Raw genomic sequence first — 18,784 nt, 5'->3', positions numbered from 1 at the left:
TGGCAGTAAGTCACCTGGCCTGTGGATCTTCCCCTTCTGCTCATTAGAAACATCTGGGTAATGTATATACCCTCAGAGATTCTGACTGAGGGGTCTGGGGTCAGTGCACGCGTGTGTGCGTGTGTGTTTGTATCTTCTGAGTTCCTGGCATGAGCCCAGTGTGTGGCCACGGTGAGAACCACATACTCCACCTCAGGGGAACTCACTCTTCATGGGCTGCTGTGAGAAGCTACAGTATTTGGGCGCAGCCTGCACACCTGCACTTGCCCTGTGCCCAGGGCACGAGCTGCCTTTCCTCCAGCATTCCTCCAAGTTCCCTAGGGATGTGATCCAGCTGCCGCTGCCTCTAGGCATGAGCTCTCAATAACTGTCCTTGCTGACACATCTTCACACCTGCCATGTCCTCCCCGACCTCCTTGTCATCAAGCACTAGAAGGGGCTGCATGGGGCTCAGACCCCCTGGAATGACCATGAGCTCCAAGAGCTCCATCACTTGATGTGCCAGGAAAGGTCAAGAGCAAACTGCTCACATGCTGCATTAGCGTGAGAAACCTTGACAGAACAGGTCCACCTGTCATTTTGGAAGTTGGTAAGTACTAACCAAGTAAGACAAACAGAGACTAGGAATATAATATACCAAATTGCAAAACAGGAAAGAACTGAAAGACTCCTATGAACATTACTTTCTAAAAGTGCTACTTTCCATGTCTTTTTGGAATGGGTCAGCTATGACAAGGCTGGGCATCCCTAGGTGACCCAAAATTCATACTCACTGGGAACCTCTGAATGTGACCTTATCTGGAAATGGGGTCTCTGTAGATGTCATCAAGGTAAGGATCTCAAGATAAGATGACCTTGGATTAGGATGGATCCTTGTAAGAGAGAGGAGAGGGAGATTTGAGACACAGAAACACAGGAAGATGGCCACATGACGATGGAGGCAGAGATTGGGGTGATGTGGCCATAAGCTCAGGGATACATGGAGGTACCAGCAACTAGAAGTGGCAGGAATGATCCTCTCCTAGAGCCTCCAGAAGGAGCACAGCCTGCCTACACCTCGATCCTGGACTTCTGGCCTCCGGAAGTACATTCCTATTGTTGTAAGCCTCCTGTTCGTGGTACTTTGTTGGGGCAGCCCCAGAAAACTTACACTGCATCTGTGAATTAATTCTTAAAACGATCCAGGACTTAGTATGCACGTGGAGTGGTGCAGCAGGGCAGCACAGGGCTTGCGAGCGCCATCCCAGGAGGGCTGTAGGAAACGCGCTTCAAAGTAACATCTCTACAAGGTCTAAATGAGCCTCTGTGCAAGGTTCTTTGGGATGCTATTTCAAAGCAGTCTGGAGGTGGCTTGTTGTGAGAATCGGGGGAGGTCACCCACTTCTCTACTTTCCTCTTGTCTCCCCATGAGGGGCTCTCCCAGGGACACACTAAGATACCCAAAACCAAGCAAAAAGCAGCATCAATGCATAGCTTCAAAAAATATTCTAAAGCTAGCATTTCTCTTTTGTTTCTGGGTAGAAATGGGGCAAAAAAGCAAAAATTAACACTTTTTAAAATAGGTGCAGTATGTACTATTTTCATGTTTGACTAAAAACTGAGCAGTGAAAATATTTCAGGTGCTTATAGGATGACCTTGAGGTATACTAGACTCAGCTTTGGTTAGAAATTATAATACAACCAAAAAGAAACTGACCTGTTCACCAAAGAAAAATGGAACAAAGTGAAGGCAGTGGGGTCTGTGCTGAGCAGCCCATGTAGGAGAGGCAGGCTCAGACCTGAATGTGATCCTGGAGAAGAGATTTTGCTGACATAGGATATGCCTAGAGTGTTCAGATAGGCAGAGGGTTAGAAATAAGTAGATTTCTTTCACAGAGACTTAAACCAACCTTTTTATGCTTATCAAGAGTGGAAAAAGGATGAAAATGCAGCTAGTTGTGCCACTGGAGACCTGGGATTGTGGCCAAGCAAAGTGGTCCCTGAGTGCTGGGTGCAGCCCACCCTCAGAATGAAGAGCCACCTTGCTGTCGTGGCCACCTCAATAGGGCTCAGCCCATGTTTGAATGCGTGTGTGCTCCTGACTCCACAAGCAGCCCGAGAGGGCCTTGGGAGGAAGTGGCTCGCTGTATTTGCAGGCAGAACTCCTCTCCTTCAGCTGCACTTTCAGCTCCCTGCAAGGGAATCCCTTGGTGGAAGCCACAATCACCCCAAGCTAAGCTGCTCACAGCTGTCAAAAGCAGCCCTTCACCCTGAGGCAGCTGTGCACCTCCTGGGGCAGGGCGCTTGGAATGACTTCCTGGGGTCTTCATCTCAAAGGAAGCATGCAGGAGTTGAGAACAACGTACTCAGAGAAGTGATTCTCAACAAAAGCAGTCACCTCTATGCTTTCTTGTCCTTCTAGGTCAGTTTTTTCACTCGTCGATTATGCTTGTCAATGGTTAAGGTTGTCCGGTCCACAGCTGCAGTGATGCCATCCAAGGCCTCATCCTGTCTCTCCAGCTCTGATTCGGCATCCAACGCGAGATCTTTTAGTTTCCTCAGGATCTGCAAGGGAAGTACAAATGATAGGAGGGGTGCCTTTTCTTATACTCTCAAAAACAGACAATATTTCTTTCTGTTATTTTTACAGTACTTGTAAAATTACAAGAAAATTACAGAAAATTTGTAAGTCAATGGGAATGATGAACACTCTGAGCAGAGCCAGAGCTTGCAGCTCTGACCCTGGGTTTGGGTCTCAGTTCTGCCACTTTCTGGCACTGACCTTCAGCGAGGTAGAGCTGTTGGAAGATGATGTATTTGCTCTCTGGCCCTGCTCCAAGCCATAAGCAAGGAGACTGACCACACAGCCCCAGGAGATGCACCCCTGCGGCACTGCTGTTTCCAACCCACGGTTTGCTGTTTCACCAACCCTGACAGCCTTGCTGGGAATGTTACCACATCCACGTGGAATTCCTGCAAACAGTAGCAGCACAGGGCAGAACCAGGGATCTGGATCCTACAACTCAGATCTGAGTTCCAGCTCTCACCCAATCATTGTTTTCATTACCTTTCTGCATCCAAGTGCCTAACTGCAGACTGAAGCTGGAAAAACAAAATTTAAGAAGAAAGGCAAAACACTTTTTTGTCTACATGTTTGAAATATTTCACATACAAATACAAAAGGCAGAACAAAACACAGCACAAATAACCCAAGGTGATGAAGCAGTTACACAACATAACCCCGTGGGCCTACTGAGAAAAACTGGGAGACGGCAGGGTTCTGTGGAGAGGCAAAAAGGATATCTGTGGGCGCAGACACGTGGAGGACACTCAGAAATGCCATAAACACACAGTGATGCCACAGGGGAGGATGGCGCCCACAGCGTGGAGGGCGCTCCAGCATGGCTAGACCAAGGGAGCCGACCAGGCTGGATGGCAGCTCCTCGTCCCCATTTCTGTGACTCATGTCATACTTCATACAGTTTCATAAACTAGTTAAGAGCAGCACTGTATTACAATTCTATTGGGACTAGTTGCATTGTGAAATGCACTTTAATTACATACTTACTGAACCTTGGTTTAAAAATTTAATATCCCCAAGCCAAAACAAAAAGTAATGATTTTAAGAGAAATCTTAATGACCAACTACTTGCAATAAATGTTAATACCTCTTTTCTTTTAGGGAAAGTTTCAGATCATTGGTTAGGTCAAGAAAAAGGAACTGCAGAATCTGAATTATTAAGATGAGCCCTTGGTGCCCTGCTTACTAACTCCCAGTGGATGAACCTGCCTACAGATCCATTCAAAGTCCTTTATCACACAGGGATGGATGTTACTAGTGAACAGCCTGGGTGACCACCTCAGAGGACCCCAAGTGCAATCTATTGATAATATATCACACTCCACACTGAAATCCTGCCCCCTGCTCCCAGAGGTCCCACCAGGTGACACAGGCAAGAAAGCTCTAGGTTCCACAGGTGGCCTGGGACAATCCTGAGCAGTGCTACTGCCGGGAAAGGAGGCCACACCTCAAGGAGAGTAAACTGTACCCGTGTGGTGTCTCAGAAGGCATAATAGTACCCGTGAGGTCAAATGGAAGCAGCTCTGTGCTTAGAATCAAAAGGAATGCCTGACCACCTGGCCAGCACCCACTGCCTGGAAGAACTGCTTCATCTGATTAACAAGAAACAATAAGGGCAGGGAGATGGCCAGGAGAATAATAAGATCAACTCCTGCCCTAAGAACGGTGAGGCTCAAATGAGATCACAAATGTGAACAAGCTGTGAAAACCATAAAGTGCTATGTAAGGTGCCGCCGCCAAGTCTTAGAACACTCAGACTGAAGGAGCCCAGCAAAGCACCCCCACTTTTGGAGGGGGATGTGGAGATGAGGTGAGCTGGGGTCATCCGCAGTCATCCGCAAGCTAGTGACAGAGGTGGGATTCACCCCCACATCTCTCTTTGAACAAAGCATCATCGCTGGGATCTTCGTCATGAGAAAGAATAAATCCAGATCCAAGTTAGCTGTCTCAGACACCACCTTTCTGCACCTTCTGGGAGCTGGTGGAAACTCCATCAGTTGAGTCACTTGAAAAACTGGACGGAGCTCTGGAAAGTACACTGTGGGGTCAGTCAGCTCTGGAGGGGATGGGCTGGATGACCTAATACAGGAGGTCTTTTCCATCTCTCATTTCTATGATCTCATATGGCTGAGGCCCAGAGAGCATAATAAAAAAGTCACCACTCATCACTATGTTAGGCAGGTCCTTCCATGCTGTTCTCTCTGGTCAACTATTCCTTCCTCATTACCTCCATTTTAGTGCGATAATAAGGCCGTTCTACCAGGAACTTGCATAAAATGTCCCCTTTGTCACACACCTGCATCCGATTTGACACCCTCGAGGAGGGTGTCAAATCTCTATCCTATGCTGAGTGATCAGCCCGCACAGACCTTGCGGCTCTCTTTGCTACCTCTACATCCTTGTCAATCATATCAAAATGTGGTCAAGTTTATTTTCAATTGAACTGTCTTTCAGGACCACCAGATTCTGAACTGTAAACAATCAGTGTTTGCACGTGCACTGATGGCAGGAGATGGGCTTTCAGCAAGGCAGCCATGTACTCCCTTTAGTGCACGCAGACAGTCAACTGTCCTGTTCTGTTCCGATAATTACAGTGCACATAGAAAACCAGGGAACAGAACTTAGAACTGAGAAAATAAAATTCCTCCAAAATTCAAATGCAAATTACTGCCTGTCAGATAAGCACTGCTGATAATATTGTGTGGCCTTCTCATCTTGCTTTCTCATCCCAACATCCGTACACTTTCAGAGAAAAGAAAAACTGGCGATTAAAGTATATATATATATATATATATATATATATATATATATATACATGGTTTTGTTTTCTGTTTCCTCATCCTCCAGTTATCCTAAATAAGGATAGGAGTTATGAGACCCCTGCAATGTGCCCTAACTATTCCCTGTTGATCCTCGATCTAACTCTGTTTCACAGATGAGGTTGAGAAGGGTGGGTGACTTGCTCAAGCTCTTGGGGTCCAGCTCCCAGAGCAGCCCTGACATGACTGTTGCGTGGACAATAGATGTCATGGCCATGACTCAGAGGTCACATCACTGAGACACTGAAAGAAATTGCCTAAGACCCTTAAAAAATGGCAAAAGGGCTCCCACCAGGAATAGGCAGTCCATTCACACACCCCAGAACCTGTGCCAGCTCTTAGAGCCCTGAGCAACTGTGGCAAGATGTCCAGTTAGGGGAGAGCCATACCTGTAATTTCAAATTTTCTAATAAAAAGTAAATAGTATAATTAATTTTAATAATATATTTTATTTAAACCCATCAACCCAAAACATTATCATTTCAACATGAAGTCAATATAAACAATTATTAATGAGATATTTTATATTCTTTTTTTATATGAAGTCCTAGCAAGTTAGTATGAACTTGGACCAGCTGCTTTTTTTAAATCAATTTATTTTATTTATTTATTTATTTTTGGCTGTGTTGGGTCTTCAACGCTGCACACGGGCTTTCTCTAGTTGTGGCAAGTGGGGACTACTCTTCATTGTGGTGTGCGGGCTTCTCACTGTGGTCGCTTCTCTCGTTGCAGAGCACAGGTTCTAGGTGCGCAGGCTTCAGTAGTTGTGGCAGGCAGGCTCAGTAGTTGTGGCTCACGGGCTCTAGAGTACAGGCTCAGTAGTTGTGGTGCTCTGCAGCATGTGGGATCCTCCCGGACCAGGGCTCGAACCTGTGTCCCCTGCATGAGCAGGCAGATTCTTAACCACTGTGCCACCAGGGAAGTCACGGACCAACTGCTTTTTAAGTGCTCAGTAGCCAGTGGCTACTGTGCCAGGTAGCACAGGACCACATCACCACATGATCGCACTTCCACCAAGGGCCACTTTGTGTGACTGACCTTATGTGTCCTACGTTTCCATGGCCATCTTTCTCTAGGGAATGAATCAACTGCCTCTTTCCAAAATGAAACAGTGGCAAAAGCAAGAACACCTACGTTCCTGAGTCTACACTTAATAAGCACAGTAATAAAAGGCACATACAACTTATTTTGTAAGAACTGCTGACATGCCTACAAAAGTTGAGCATTTTACTGAGTGTACAGTCCAAATAAAGGCTGGTTCCTGTTGAATTTCATTTGGAAAAAGCTTCACTGAGATGATGGCCTTAAAAATAGCACCCATTCTATGCAGCCTGTTGAGACCCTTGGTTGGTCTGCCAAAACTGCACTTGAAATTAATTAATACCACAAAAATATAAACGAGATCTTTACAGCTACTAAGTCTGCAAAGAAAATTACTGAGTAAACTTTCAAACTACTAGTACCGCTGGAATATTGGTCCAGTGTCTTTTTCCTTTAAGAAAGGGACTGAAGTAATTAAATGGCATCGTGTGCATTCCATATAACATGGGATGGAAAGAATGGAGAATATGAAGTCTGGCCAAACCTTAAAAACAGTTGTTACTTCTGTGGCCCAGGATGACAAGCTGTCTAGTCATCAATGTATGATGTTGCCAGCCTCTGGAATATCAACTGGCCTCTCAGATGAGACTTCACTGGGCTCTGAGTCAAAGACCAGGGTCAAAATGGACTTTTCCCCAAGTTTCTGCTCCACTAATAAATAAACCCAGCAGCCAGCCATCTTTCCAGCCACATTTGTACCTACACAGAAATTACCTGATTAATAGTACATTGAGTTGTAGGAGAAACTAACTCCAAAGAAATATATAATGCACATAACCACAAGTTAAGACGTAAAAACATACAGGCCAATACCTCTGGGAGCAGTATCTTGGAAATAAAACCCACAGAAACACTCAGTGCTCTTCAGCTCAGGGGTCACAGGCGCTCAACAAAGCCAGAGCAGGAGGCTTGGTTCCCCACAGGCAGGATGCTGGGCTCGCTCACAGCGTCAGTAACCGGCAAGGGGGATAGCCCAGATGACTCAGGCAGGAAGTGGGAGGCACCGCATGGTCCCCAGGGCAGAGAAGAAGTTATTGTCCTCTCTGGAAGAGGAAGACCTTCTGCTTTGGTCACATGCTACAGTGACCTCCATCTCTGCAATACCACAGACCTCAGAAAGGTGGCACAGACACCGTCTGGGTTGATATAAGAGCTGATATGGAGACATTTTAGCCTTCCAACCATTTCCATTTTGTTTATAAAAACAGAAAATAAATTATGGAAAAATAGCTCATCCAGTAGAGGAGGTTCACTTATCAAAACAGATGTATTTAACTGTGTGCCTCATGCCAGCTATCAAGGTGTGCAAGTCTGGGAATCAGAGGCCCCAAGCTCTGCTGTAAGCTGTGCCCCCAAGGGGGTCCTGAAACAACCAAGCTTGTGCTTTCACTGTGTAAGGACATGGTACATACAAGTACGGGCCTTAATATTTCTAAAATGTCTACAATATGCTAGTTGTTGCCTCAACTTATAGTCTGAAAAAAAATGTTTTGCTCTACCTCATGACAGAACCGCAGGAGTTAGAGCATTAGTATATTAATATTAAGCACCTAAAGTGAGTTAGAATTAGCTAGACTGTTTGCCTTGATCTTGTTATTAAACTGACCCACTGAAAAACTGAATTTAATTGCAGTGAGAAACTAGCAACCATTTAAGCGTAGAGCTGGGATAAATCAAGTTGTCTGCAATTCTACCAGTTGGAGTAGAACATGCTGTAAAGAAGGTGAAGAGGGAAAAACTGGCTCCCTCTCAGCCAGAGCTCTGGAGGCTGTAAAGAATATCCTAAGCTGCAACCTGTCACTTTCAGCACTCACAGACCACCCCCCGCGTGCCACCCTGTCCTCTGTGCTGCATTCCTTGAGGACCTGAGGATGCTCTGTGGATGAACAGGGGCAGCACGGGGTTCTCTTTTAAGGAGCTCCCCCACCACGGTGCTCCCTTCCTCACGACCCCCTCTCAGTGCAGAGGGTGGAGGAGCACAAACCTGCCTCAGGCACCACGGCTGTGTCTGTATAGCAAGACTCAGAGCTGAGTCTTCAGGCATCTATTAGCCCTCACTTGAAGTCTGCTGACTGGCCTCCAGTTACAAATGGCCCCAATGGCCCACAGCAAAGATGGCCCCTGTAACTCAAGGTCTGGGCAGGGAAAGCACCTCCCAGGACTAGAGAGGGGTCCTGGGAGCCAAGCTGCTATCAGAGCTTCCCATGATGAGAACCACGTTTTTAAGAGAACAATGGAATCCCTACCAAGTGAAATGCTCAATAAACTGAAGGTTCATCTTACATGCGGAAGTAAATGCCTCAGCAGGGACATTCCCAGAATATGAAACAGACAGAAAATGCATTAAGTTTGGGGCTCTTCAGAGTTGACTAGGTCAAAGACAGTTGGGGTCCCACTGATACATTTATTTAGAACTCAATATGTGCTAGAATTCTGCTCCATATAGTACAGGCCTCATCCTCACTTCAAACCCATGCAAGCCTTAAGGCAGGACCCTGTTGTGTAAAAAGTGAAATGTGAAGCCTGCTGAAGGCCACATGGCTAACATGGCAAAGGTACTTATTGGCTACGAGAAACCATGTTTCCAACAATCAGTCCCCAGCCCTATGCCACAGATGGGATGGACAGACATATGCTGCCCAAGGCCACGCAGCCTACTCAACACTGTGTTCATGCATACAGTCCAATTTCACATTTAAAAACTGCACAAAACCAACTTCCCAGACTGAACCCAAAAACCGTCTAATACTTGTTAACTATTTTTAAAAGTTAATAAAAAGATGTTGGTAATGGATAAGGCACCCAGATAGAAGATCAGTAAGGAAACAGAAGACTTGAACAACACTATAGACCATCTGGACCCAACAGACATACACGAAATACTCCATCCGAATCAGCAGAACCCACATTCTTCTCAAGTGCACACAGAACATCCTCCAGGACAGACCACATGGTAGGCCTCAAAATAAACCTCAAACTTAAGATTGAAGTAATAGAAAGTACCTTCACAGTGAAATGAAACTGGAAATCTAGACAACTAAAAAAGTCACAAGTATGTAGAAATCAAACAACCAGTGGGTCAAAGAGGGAAATTAGTAAATTCTTTGAGACAAATGAAAACAAAAGCACAACATACTAAAATACTAGCAAACTGAATCCAAGTAGGATTTATCTCAGAATACAAGGTTGGTTCACCCTTAGAAAATCAATTAATGCAATATACCACATTATTAGAACAAAGAGGAGAAAAACACAATCAACTCAATTGATGGAGAAATGGCAACGACAAACCCAACACCCTTTCACGATAAAAATTCAGAAAACTGGGACTAGAAGAGAACTTCTTCAACATGATAAAAGGCACCTAACCTATCCTTCTGAAACTATTCCAAAAAACTGCAGAGGAAGGAATATCCCCAAACTAATTCTATGAGGCCACCATCACCCTGATACCAAAACCAGACAAAGATACCACAAAAGAAAATTACAGACCAATATCACTGATGAACATAGACGCAAAAATCCTCAACAAAATACTAGCAAACTGAATCCAACAATACATTAAAAGGATCATACACCATGATCAAGTGGAATTTATCCCAGGGATGCAAGGATTTTTCACTGCCTCAAATCAATCAGTGTGATACACCATATCAACAAATTGAAGAATAAAAACCATATGATCATCTCAATAGATGCAGAAAAAGTTTTTGACAAAATTCAACATGCATTCATGATAAAACTCTCCAGGAAGTGGGCATAGAGGGAACAAACCTCAACATAATAGAGGCTATATATGACAAACCTACAGCTAACATCATACACAACAGTGAAAAGCTGAAAGCATTTTCTCTAAGATCAGGAAAAAGACAAAGATGTCCACTCTCGCCACTCTTACTGAACATAGTTTTGGAAGTCCTAGCCACAGCAATCAAAGAAGAAAAAGAAATAGAAGGAATCGGGCTTCCCTGGTGGCGCAGTGGTTGAGAGTCCGCCTGCCAATGCAGGGGATGTGGGTTCGTGCCCCGGTCCGGGAGGATCCCACGTGCCGCGGAGCGGCTGGGCCCGTGAGCCATGGCCGCTGGGCCTGCGTGTCCGGAGCCTGTGCTCCGCAACAGGAGAGGTCACATCATTGAGAGGCCTGCATACCACAAAGAAAAAAAAAAAGAAATAGAAGGAATCCAAATTAGAAAAGAATAAGTAAAACTGTCACTGTTTGCAGATGAGATAATACTATACATAACAAATCCTAAACAGCTACCAGAAAATTACTAGTGCTCATCAATGAATTTGGTAAAGTTTCAGGTTACAAAATACACGAAAATCTCTCGCATTCCTATACACTAACAATGAAAGATCAGAAAGAGAAATTAAGGAAACAATCCCATTTATCATCACATCAAAAAGAATAAAATACCTAGGAATAAACCTACCTAAGGAGACAAAAGACCTGTACTCTGAAAACTACACGACACTGATGAAAGAAATCAAAGATGATACAAACAGAAAGATATACCATGTTCTTGGATTGGAAGAATCAATATTGTCAAAATGACTATACTACCCTAGGCAACCTGCAGATTCAATGCAATCCCTATCAAATTACCAACGGCATTTTTCACAGAACTAGAACAAAATACTTTACAATTTGTATGGAAACACAAAAGACCCCAAATAGCCAAAGCAATCCTGAGAAAGAAAAATGGAGCTGGAGGAATCAGGCCCCCTGACTTCAGACTATACTACAAAGCTACAGTCATCAAAACAGTATGGTACTGGAACAAAAAGAGAAATATAGACTGATGCGTGAACAGGATAGGAAACCCAGAACTAAACCCACACACCTATGGTCAATTAATCTATGACAGAGGAAGCAAGACTCTACAATGCAGAGAAGAGAGTCTCTTCAGTAAATGGTGCTGGGAAAACTGGTCAGCTACATGTGAAATTAGAACATTATTTAACACCATACACAAAAATAACTCAGAAAACATAGGCAGAACACTCTTTGACATAAATTGCAGCAATATCTTTTTTGAGCCGTCTCCTAGAATAATGGGAAAAAAAAATAAACAAATGGGACCTAGTGAAACTCAAAAGTTTTTGCACAACAAAGGAAACCATAGACAAAACGAAAAAAACCCACAGAATGGGAGAAAATATTTGCAAACAATGTGACTGACAAGGAATTAGTCTCCAAAATTTACAAACAACAGCTCATATGGCTCAATATCAAAAAAAATCAACAACCCAATCCAAAAATCGACGGAAGACCTAAGTAGACATTTCCCAAAGAAGACACACAGATGGCCAAGAGGCATATGAAAAGATGCTCAACATCACTAATTATTAGAGAAATGTAAATCAAAACTACAGTGAGGTATCACCTCACACTGGTCAGAATGGCCATCATTAAAAAATCTACAAACAATAATGCTGGAGAGTGTGTGGAGAAAAGGGAACCCTCCTACACTGTTAGTGGGAACGTAAACTGCTACAACCACTATGGAGAACAGTATGGAGGTTCCTTAAAAAACTAAAAATAGAGCTACTATACGATCCAGCAATCTCACTCCTGGGCATATATCCGGCGAAAACCATAATTTAAAAGATACATGCACACCATTCATTGCAGAACTCTTTACAATAGTCAGGATGTGGAAGCAACCTAAATGTCCATCGACAGAGGAATGGATAAAGAAGATGTGGTACAATGAAATGAAATATTACTATGAAATAATACAATGAAATATTACTGAGCCATTGCAAAGAATGAAATGATGCCATTTGCAGCAACATGGATGAACCTGGAGATTATCATACTAAGTGAAGTAAGTCAGACAAAGACAAATATCATACGATATCGCTTATATGCAGAACCCCCCCCCTCAAAATGATAAAAGGAACTTATTTACAAAACAGAAACAGACTCACACACTTAGAGAATGAACTTATAGTTACCAGAGGGGAAGGGTGGGAGGGAGGGATAGACTGGGAGTTTGGGATTGACATGTACACACTACTATATTTAAAATAGATAACCAACAAACCCCTATTATATAGCACTGGGAACTCTGCTCAAAATTCTCTAATAACCTAAATGGGAAAAGAATTTATAAAAGAATAGATACATGTACATGTATAACTGAATCACTTTGCTGTACACCTGAGACTAACACAATATTATTAATCAACTATGCTCCAGTATAAAATAAAAATTAAAAAAAAAGAAAATAGTAGACATAACTTGAATATACGATAGACAGATGGGAATCATAATGAAATATAAATGGAATACAATGGAGCAGATAAATGAAATGTTGAAAACATTTGTAATGATTAGAAATAGAAAAGCCTGTAATAAAGTAAAAACTTAAAACACTTTTTAAAAAAAGGGGGGACTTGTGAAAAATTCAGCTAATAGGATACTCAATGGGGAAAGACTGAAAGCCCTAAGATCAGAAAAAGACAAGAATGCCTACTTTCACCACTGCCACACAGTACTGCTATGCACTGGAAGTCCTAGACAGAGCAAGTAGGCAAGAAAAAGAAATAAAAGGTATCCATACTGGAAAAGAAGAAGTAAAACTATCTCTATTTTCATATGACATGACCCTACATATATAGAATATCCCAAAGAATCCACAAGAAAACTAGAAGAACTAATTAACAAATTTAGCAAAGTTACGGTATACAAGAGCAACACACAAAAATCAGTTGTGTTTCTATACAGCAGCAATGAAGAATCAGAAAAAGAAATTAAGAAAATAATCCCATTTATAATAGCATCCAAAAGAATAAAATACCTAGGAAAAAAGAACCATGCAGGTGAAAGACTAAAAATTATAAAATCATGCTGGCATAAAGACTACCTAAATAAATAAAAGACATCTTGTGTTCCTAGACTGGAAGACAATATTGGCAAGAGGGCAATACTCCTCAAAGTGATATACAGATTCAATGTAATCCCTATCAAATTTCCAACAGCCCCCCTACTCGGAAATGGAAAAGCTAATCCTCAAATTCATATAGAATTGCAAGGGGCCCTGAATAGTAAAAACAAGTTGAAAAAGAAGAATGAAATTAAACTCACACTTCCCAATTTAAAATCTTACCCAAAGTTATAGTAATAAAAACAGCTTGGTACTGGCATAAGAATAGACTAATGGAATAAAGAGTCCTCAGATCAACAGATTTTTGACAAGGGTGCCAAGTCTACTCAATGGAGAAAGGATAGTCTGTTCAACAAGTGGTGCTGGGACAACTAGACAGCCACATGCAAAAGAATGAAGTTGGACCCTTACCTCCAACACTTACCTCCTTATCTATTCTATTTGATAGTTAGAATAATTTTAAAATTTTAAAAAAAGAAAATAAGTGTTGGCAGGGATGTGGAAAAACTGGAATCCTCATACATTGCTGGTGAGAGTGTAAAATGGTGTAGCTGCTAAGGAGATAATTTGGCAGCTCATCAAAAAGTTAAACATAGAATTATCCTATAACCAAGCAATTCTACTCTTAGGTATATGTCCAAAAGAACTGAAAGGTGGAAATAATCCAAGTGTCCATCGATGATGAATGGATAAACCAAGTATGTTTTAACCATACAACAGAATATTATTCACCTATAAAAAGGAAAGAAGTACCAATTCATGCTACAAGATGGATCAGCCTTGAAAACATTATGCTAAGTGAAAAAAGCCAGATGCAAAAGGATTACACTTATAGGAGGTTCCTAGAATAGGCAAATTCATAGAGACAGAGAGAAGATTAGAGGTTACCAGGGACTGGGGGGAGGCAAAATGTGGAGTTACTGCTTCATGGTAACAGAGTTTCTGTTGGGGTGATAAACGAGCTTTGGAAATAAAATAGATAGCGGTGATGGTTGCACAATATTTTGAATGTAATTAATGATATTAAATTATACACTTAAAATAGTTAAAATGGCAAGATTTTATTCTATATATTTTACCACAATAAAAACATGGTTATAATATATGAAACCTTCCATAGCCAAGCACTCAATAACAATATAATCAAACACTTGATTTTAAGACTTGAGGTTCATTTGAAAGCTGACCAAGAGCACAGGAAAATGTTCCAAAGGGGGAACAAGTCATCCTCCCAGTCTAAATGCCTGAGCATCTGTTTCTTGCTCCTTGGCATTCTACCTTCTGCACAGCCAAGCAGCTGCTCTAGAATTTGTTCGCTGAGATGCTGGTACATTCTGGAATCCTGCCCTTGGCACAATATCTTAAGAGTTCCTTATTTGGCAGCTTCCTCCCTGTCCACAGTTCCCAGGGGCAGTGGAAGGGACAGAATACACCCCCAAGATTCATCTGCATGGGTATTTGGACCTGAAGGGCAGATGCCACCTCCATGCAGCTCAGGTTTACACCATGGCCTCTATGTGAGGGAGGTCCGGTGTGCCCACATAGCCTTCTCTGTCAACTGCAGAGGACACACAGCCACACGCTTTGACAAGTCCTCCCACTCCGAACAACCACTGCCACAGACAACATGGGCCTCTGCTAGAGTGGTGACCACATCCAACATAATGGGAGTTCTGAAGGCTGCTGTGGAGAAGAGCTGGTTGTCCCAGGCAATTACAGAAGGCAGCAGTGGGAGGCACATGAAACCACAGCAGGCAGGGCTGGGCTAGCGGTGGGGGCACCGTGTGTCTGTCTCCTGTCTGTCAAAGTAATGCTCATCGTTACCAGTGACCTAGTTAACCAACAGAGCAGACAGGAAAACCATGAACGAATATTTAAAAGTAAGGCGTGACATTTTTCTGTAACTCAGCTTTCATTTCATTGCGGTGGATTCTACAGTAGACGGTAGATACTGGAATACGCTACAAGTCAGTGCCCTTTTCAGAGCTGGAGACTGAGGACAGGGAAGCAAACCAGCCTTCCCAGGACTACAGAGCTGACAGGGAGGGGCTGGGACCAGCGCCAGGATGCCAGGTTCCTAGGCCAGGGCTCATCCTAAGACATATGACCTCTCATTGAAATGTCCACTGTGTGTGGACATCAAAAGTTACTAGGTATGTTTTCCTGGTTACCAAGGCTCTTCTTATGGCTTAACGTTTAGAAGTAACATAGGATATGATGTCAGAAACATTTATTAATAATTCACAATTAGAGTAACACATATTTAAATAAACGGCCTAGCTCATTGCTAATATCCAGGCTGGTATCAAAGCCACAAATAAAAACACTAACCATCTAACTGTGCCCCATAATTAACTAATGAAATGATACAGTCTGAAAGATTCAGAAGGCAGCAGAGGACAACAGGAGAACCTGAGGAGAATGGGTAAAAATCTGAAATTATCTCATGACTCCTTGCTTAAAAATCTTCAATGATTCCAAACTGCTTACAGGACAAAACCCAGACTAAATGAAGGTACTGATAAGTGAGTGGACATGTCCAGCTCTCTGTCCCCAGACCCCTCCACAGAGCTCACTCCAACAAAGGTGTCTGCACACCGTCCCAGCACTGTTCGGTGGTCCTATAGCTGGAGTGCATTGCCCTTGCCTTTCTACTTTTGAGGGCCCACCAGTTTAGCCATCCCCTCCTTCCTAAGAAGTATCAGTTCTGGAATCTGCATTCCTGAAGTGTGGTCTAGTCCATTGCCACAACTGATGAGAAGCATCATGGATATCACCCCTTGCTCATTATCTCATGACTTTGTCCTGACAATTATCCAAGGAAACCCAGATCTGTTGTCTTCTCCAAATAACTCACTGAAGCCACAGCTAAATAATTCACTGATTCAGACATTTAGTTTAGGCTGAAGAACACTTGCTAAACACAATTCTTTTACATAGATTAGGTATGCAAGAAATGACAGATTTTTTTTTTTTTTCCCTGACTAGTAGGAGGGGAGACAGATGAATTGGGACAAATTTAAATAACTGGGAACAAAGTACAGGGGAAAAGACCAGAATGGTGGAGTTACTGAAGATGAAATGTATTCTACAATTTCTAAAAAAAGAAAATAAGATTATTTTATAATAAACCATAATGGAAAAGAATGTGAAAATGAATATATGTATCTGTTAAAAAAAAAAGAAAAGAAAAGAAGGACATTAATTTCTTAAGATAGTTTCACAGCAAGTAGAGAACCACAGCATCCTTTCCGGCCTAGAATTATTTCAGGAAAGATCCAGTGAATTGCCAGTGCAGATACATGTGGAACTTGGCTCTGCTAAGCAACACAGAGACAAAAGCCCTGGGCCTCACTCATCTCCCCAGCACAGGCATCCGCAGGGCTGCCTTTTCAATAAACTCTTCTCCTCACGCCAGCTGACGAGCTAGGTTTTCCAGTAAACGAACTTTCTGACTGAACTGAATTAATCACCTCAGTTTTTAATTTTTGTGTTTTGCATTTACTGTTTATAAAGGTACCACATACAGTAGGCAGACTAAATGCAGAATACAATCAAACAGAAAGTTCAAAACTATGACCTAAAAACTTGCCATGAATCCACACTCTGTGCATCCCTCTTTATTGGAAATGATGAGAACATCCAGTGCAAGTCTTCCTTCATTGCTGTTTCCAGTGCCAGGGCTGTTGCAGAGCCTGATAAACCATGAGACCAGACCTGGGTCAGCTTTTCATTCTGATTCCTTCTTGGTGAAAGAGGGAGGCGGGATGAAAAAACACCAAACGCAGGACAAGACAGAGAAGTGCGGATTAAGAAGTTATGAAGAAACTTTATGTAAAACTGCAATGTCCTCAGGACAGAGCCATCCTGCTTTTTGTTTTATCACTTCCAAATGTTGTATCAAATATATGGTAGCCACAGACTTAGTAACGAAAGAGCAGGAGTTCTGAGGCAGGAAAGGTTAGCACATCAGACACTGGAAATGATTTGAGGGACTCTGCCAAACCCATCTGAGGGACTCTGATTCCTCTCCCAGCCTCCTCCACCACGTGCCCTCCCACAGCGGATGGTGGACGGCCACAGCTACGCAGCAGATGGGGCCTAACCGCAGCCCACATGCCCGTTCCAGGGGCCCAGCACAGAGGGAGCTGGCACACTGCACTAAGCACGGCTGCTCCCTGAGGAAATCACGGCAAATCCTCTCTCTAGCACCCCAACTGCAGTTTAAGTCACCAAAACCCATTTCCACGTAATGACTTTAATAGCATCTGCAACAGAAACCACAGATGAATGGAGGGAGATTTTCTTGCATTTTCGTTTTCCCCAGAAATTTAACTCATTCCTACCTATGCTTGAGCTTCAACTACACAGCTCAGAATTCTTCTCTAAATATGAAACATGTGTTTTACCTCAAAAGGACAATCTCTTATGAAATTAGGTTCTCCCTGCAGGGAAGGAGAATGAGGCAGCTAACTAGCACAAAGCCCTGCCCCTCCTGTGGGTGGGTCTTCCCAGCCTAACTGCTCAGGGATCACCATGTCCTCTGCCCCCAAGCCAGCCTCCTGATTCATGACCATGGCATCTGCTGTTCCCAGCATGGACGGCACAGGGCTCACTAAGACTTGTTGATGACAGTCAGGACCAACCACATAAGAAACACACTTTCATGGGAAAGAATGGTGACCTCAGTGGTCACTGAGGAATTTTATTCTACTCACAGCTGTTGGTGCATTCATCCTGACCTCTCCCATTCTATCACAGCTTTTAGGGGAAGGGCACGTTGTATATACATGGTACTAGCGATTGGTTATTTGAAATTGCAAGGGCCCTCTCAAACTACATGGCCACCACTAGAATTAACAGATAAAATTCCTACATTTCCCATGTCCTACAAAACCCATGTTCTTGCTTCAGCCTCAACACAACTGTGGGACATAGAAGAGCTCATCTCAGCCACAGACACCTTCATTGGAGGATGGGAGAGGAGGATCTCAGATCCTACCAGCCTGAGGCCTATATGCAATCTTACCCACTTTCATGAGAACAGGTTAAGTTTGCCTTTATAGTATGAGGATTTCTCAAGCCCCAAGGCAGACAAGATCTGCAGTGTTCTGGAGTCACTAAGCCTATCAAAAGAAGTGATTAGTAACCTGCAGAATTTCCTAGTTGCAGCTAGAAAGTGGCATGTCTCTGTGTCATTACTTAAAGTGATTAAAAGTTAGACCAGAAGCAAAAAGTGACAAATCATGTATATTTAAAATATCCCATAGCAAAAGATGAACACTTTTTTCCCAAAATGGAAAAGGCTGAGCTTAAAGGAGTCTATGCCTATGTAGACACACAGAATAAAATTATTTAAAAACAGGTTTAAAAGACATACAGTCTCTTGTATGCCTTGATGTTAAGTGTGG

The 18,784-nt window shown here is 42.9% G+C and overlaps 1 protein-coding gene across 4 annotated transcripts in view; it reads right to left on the bottom strand.

Moving 5' to 3' along the window:
- The window catches only part of SNAP47 (synaptosome associated protein 47), a 73,717-nt gene that overhangs the window by 11,001 nt on the left and 43,932 nt on the right, over window positions 1–18,784 (bottom strand). For 2 of the 4 annotated variants that reach the window (XM_029216945.1, XM_029216942.1), the window contains one exon: window positions 1,874–2,544. In XM_029216945.1, coding sequence (XP_029072778.1) covers window positions 2,398–2,544 — 147 coding nt within the window. In that variant the 3' untranslated portion in view covers window positions 1,874–2,397. Of the gene's footprint in view, window positions 1–1,873; window positions 2,545–10,589; window positions 10,622–18,784 lie in introns of those variants that run through there. The other 2 variants (XM_029216943.1, XM_029216944.1) reach the window with 2 other exon arrangements.

The sequence above is a fragment of the Monodon monoceros genome, unplaced genomic scaffold, assembly GCF_005190385.1.
Source record: "Monodon monoceros isolate NGI ecotype Baffin Bay Population unplaced genomic scaffold, NGI_Narwhal_1 Super_Scaffold_12, whole genome shotgun sequence".
NCBI classification, from domain to species: domain Eukaryota; kingdom Metazoa; phylum Chordata; class Mammalia; order Artiodactyla; family Monodontidae; genus Monodon; species Monodon monoceros.
Note: the sequence above shows the minus strand (reverse complement) of the source record. Positions and strands in the feature narration are given on the sequence as shown.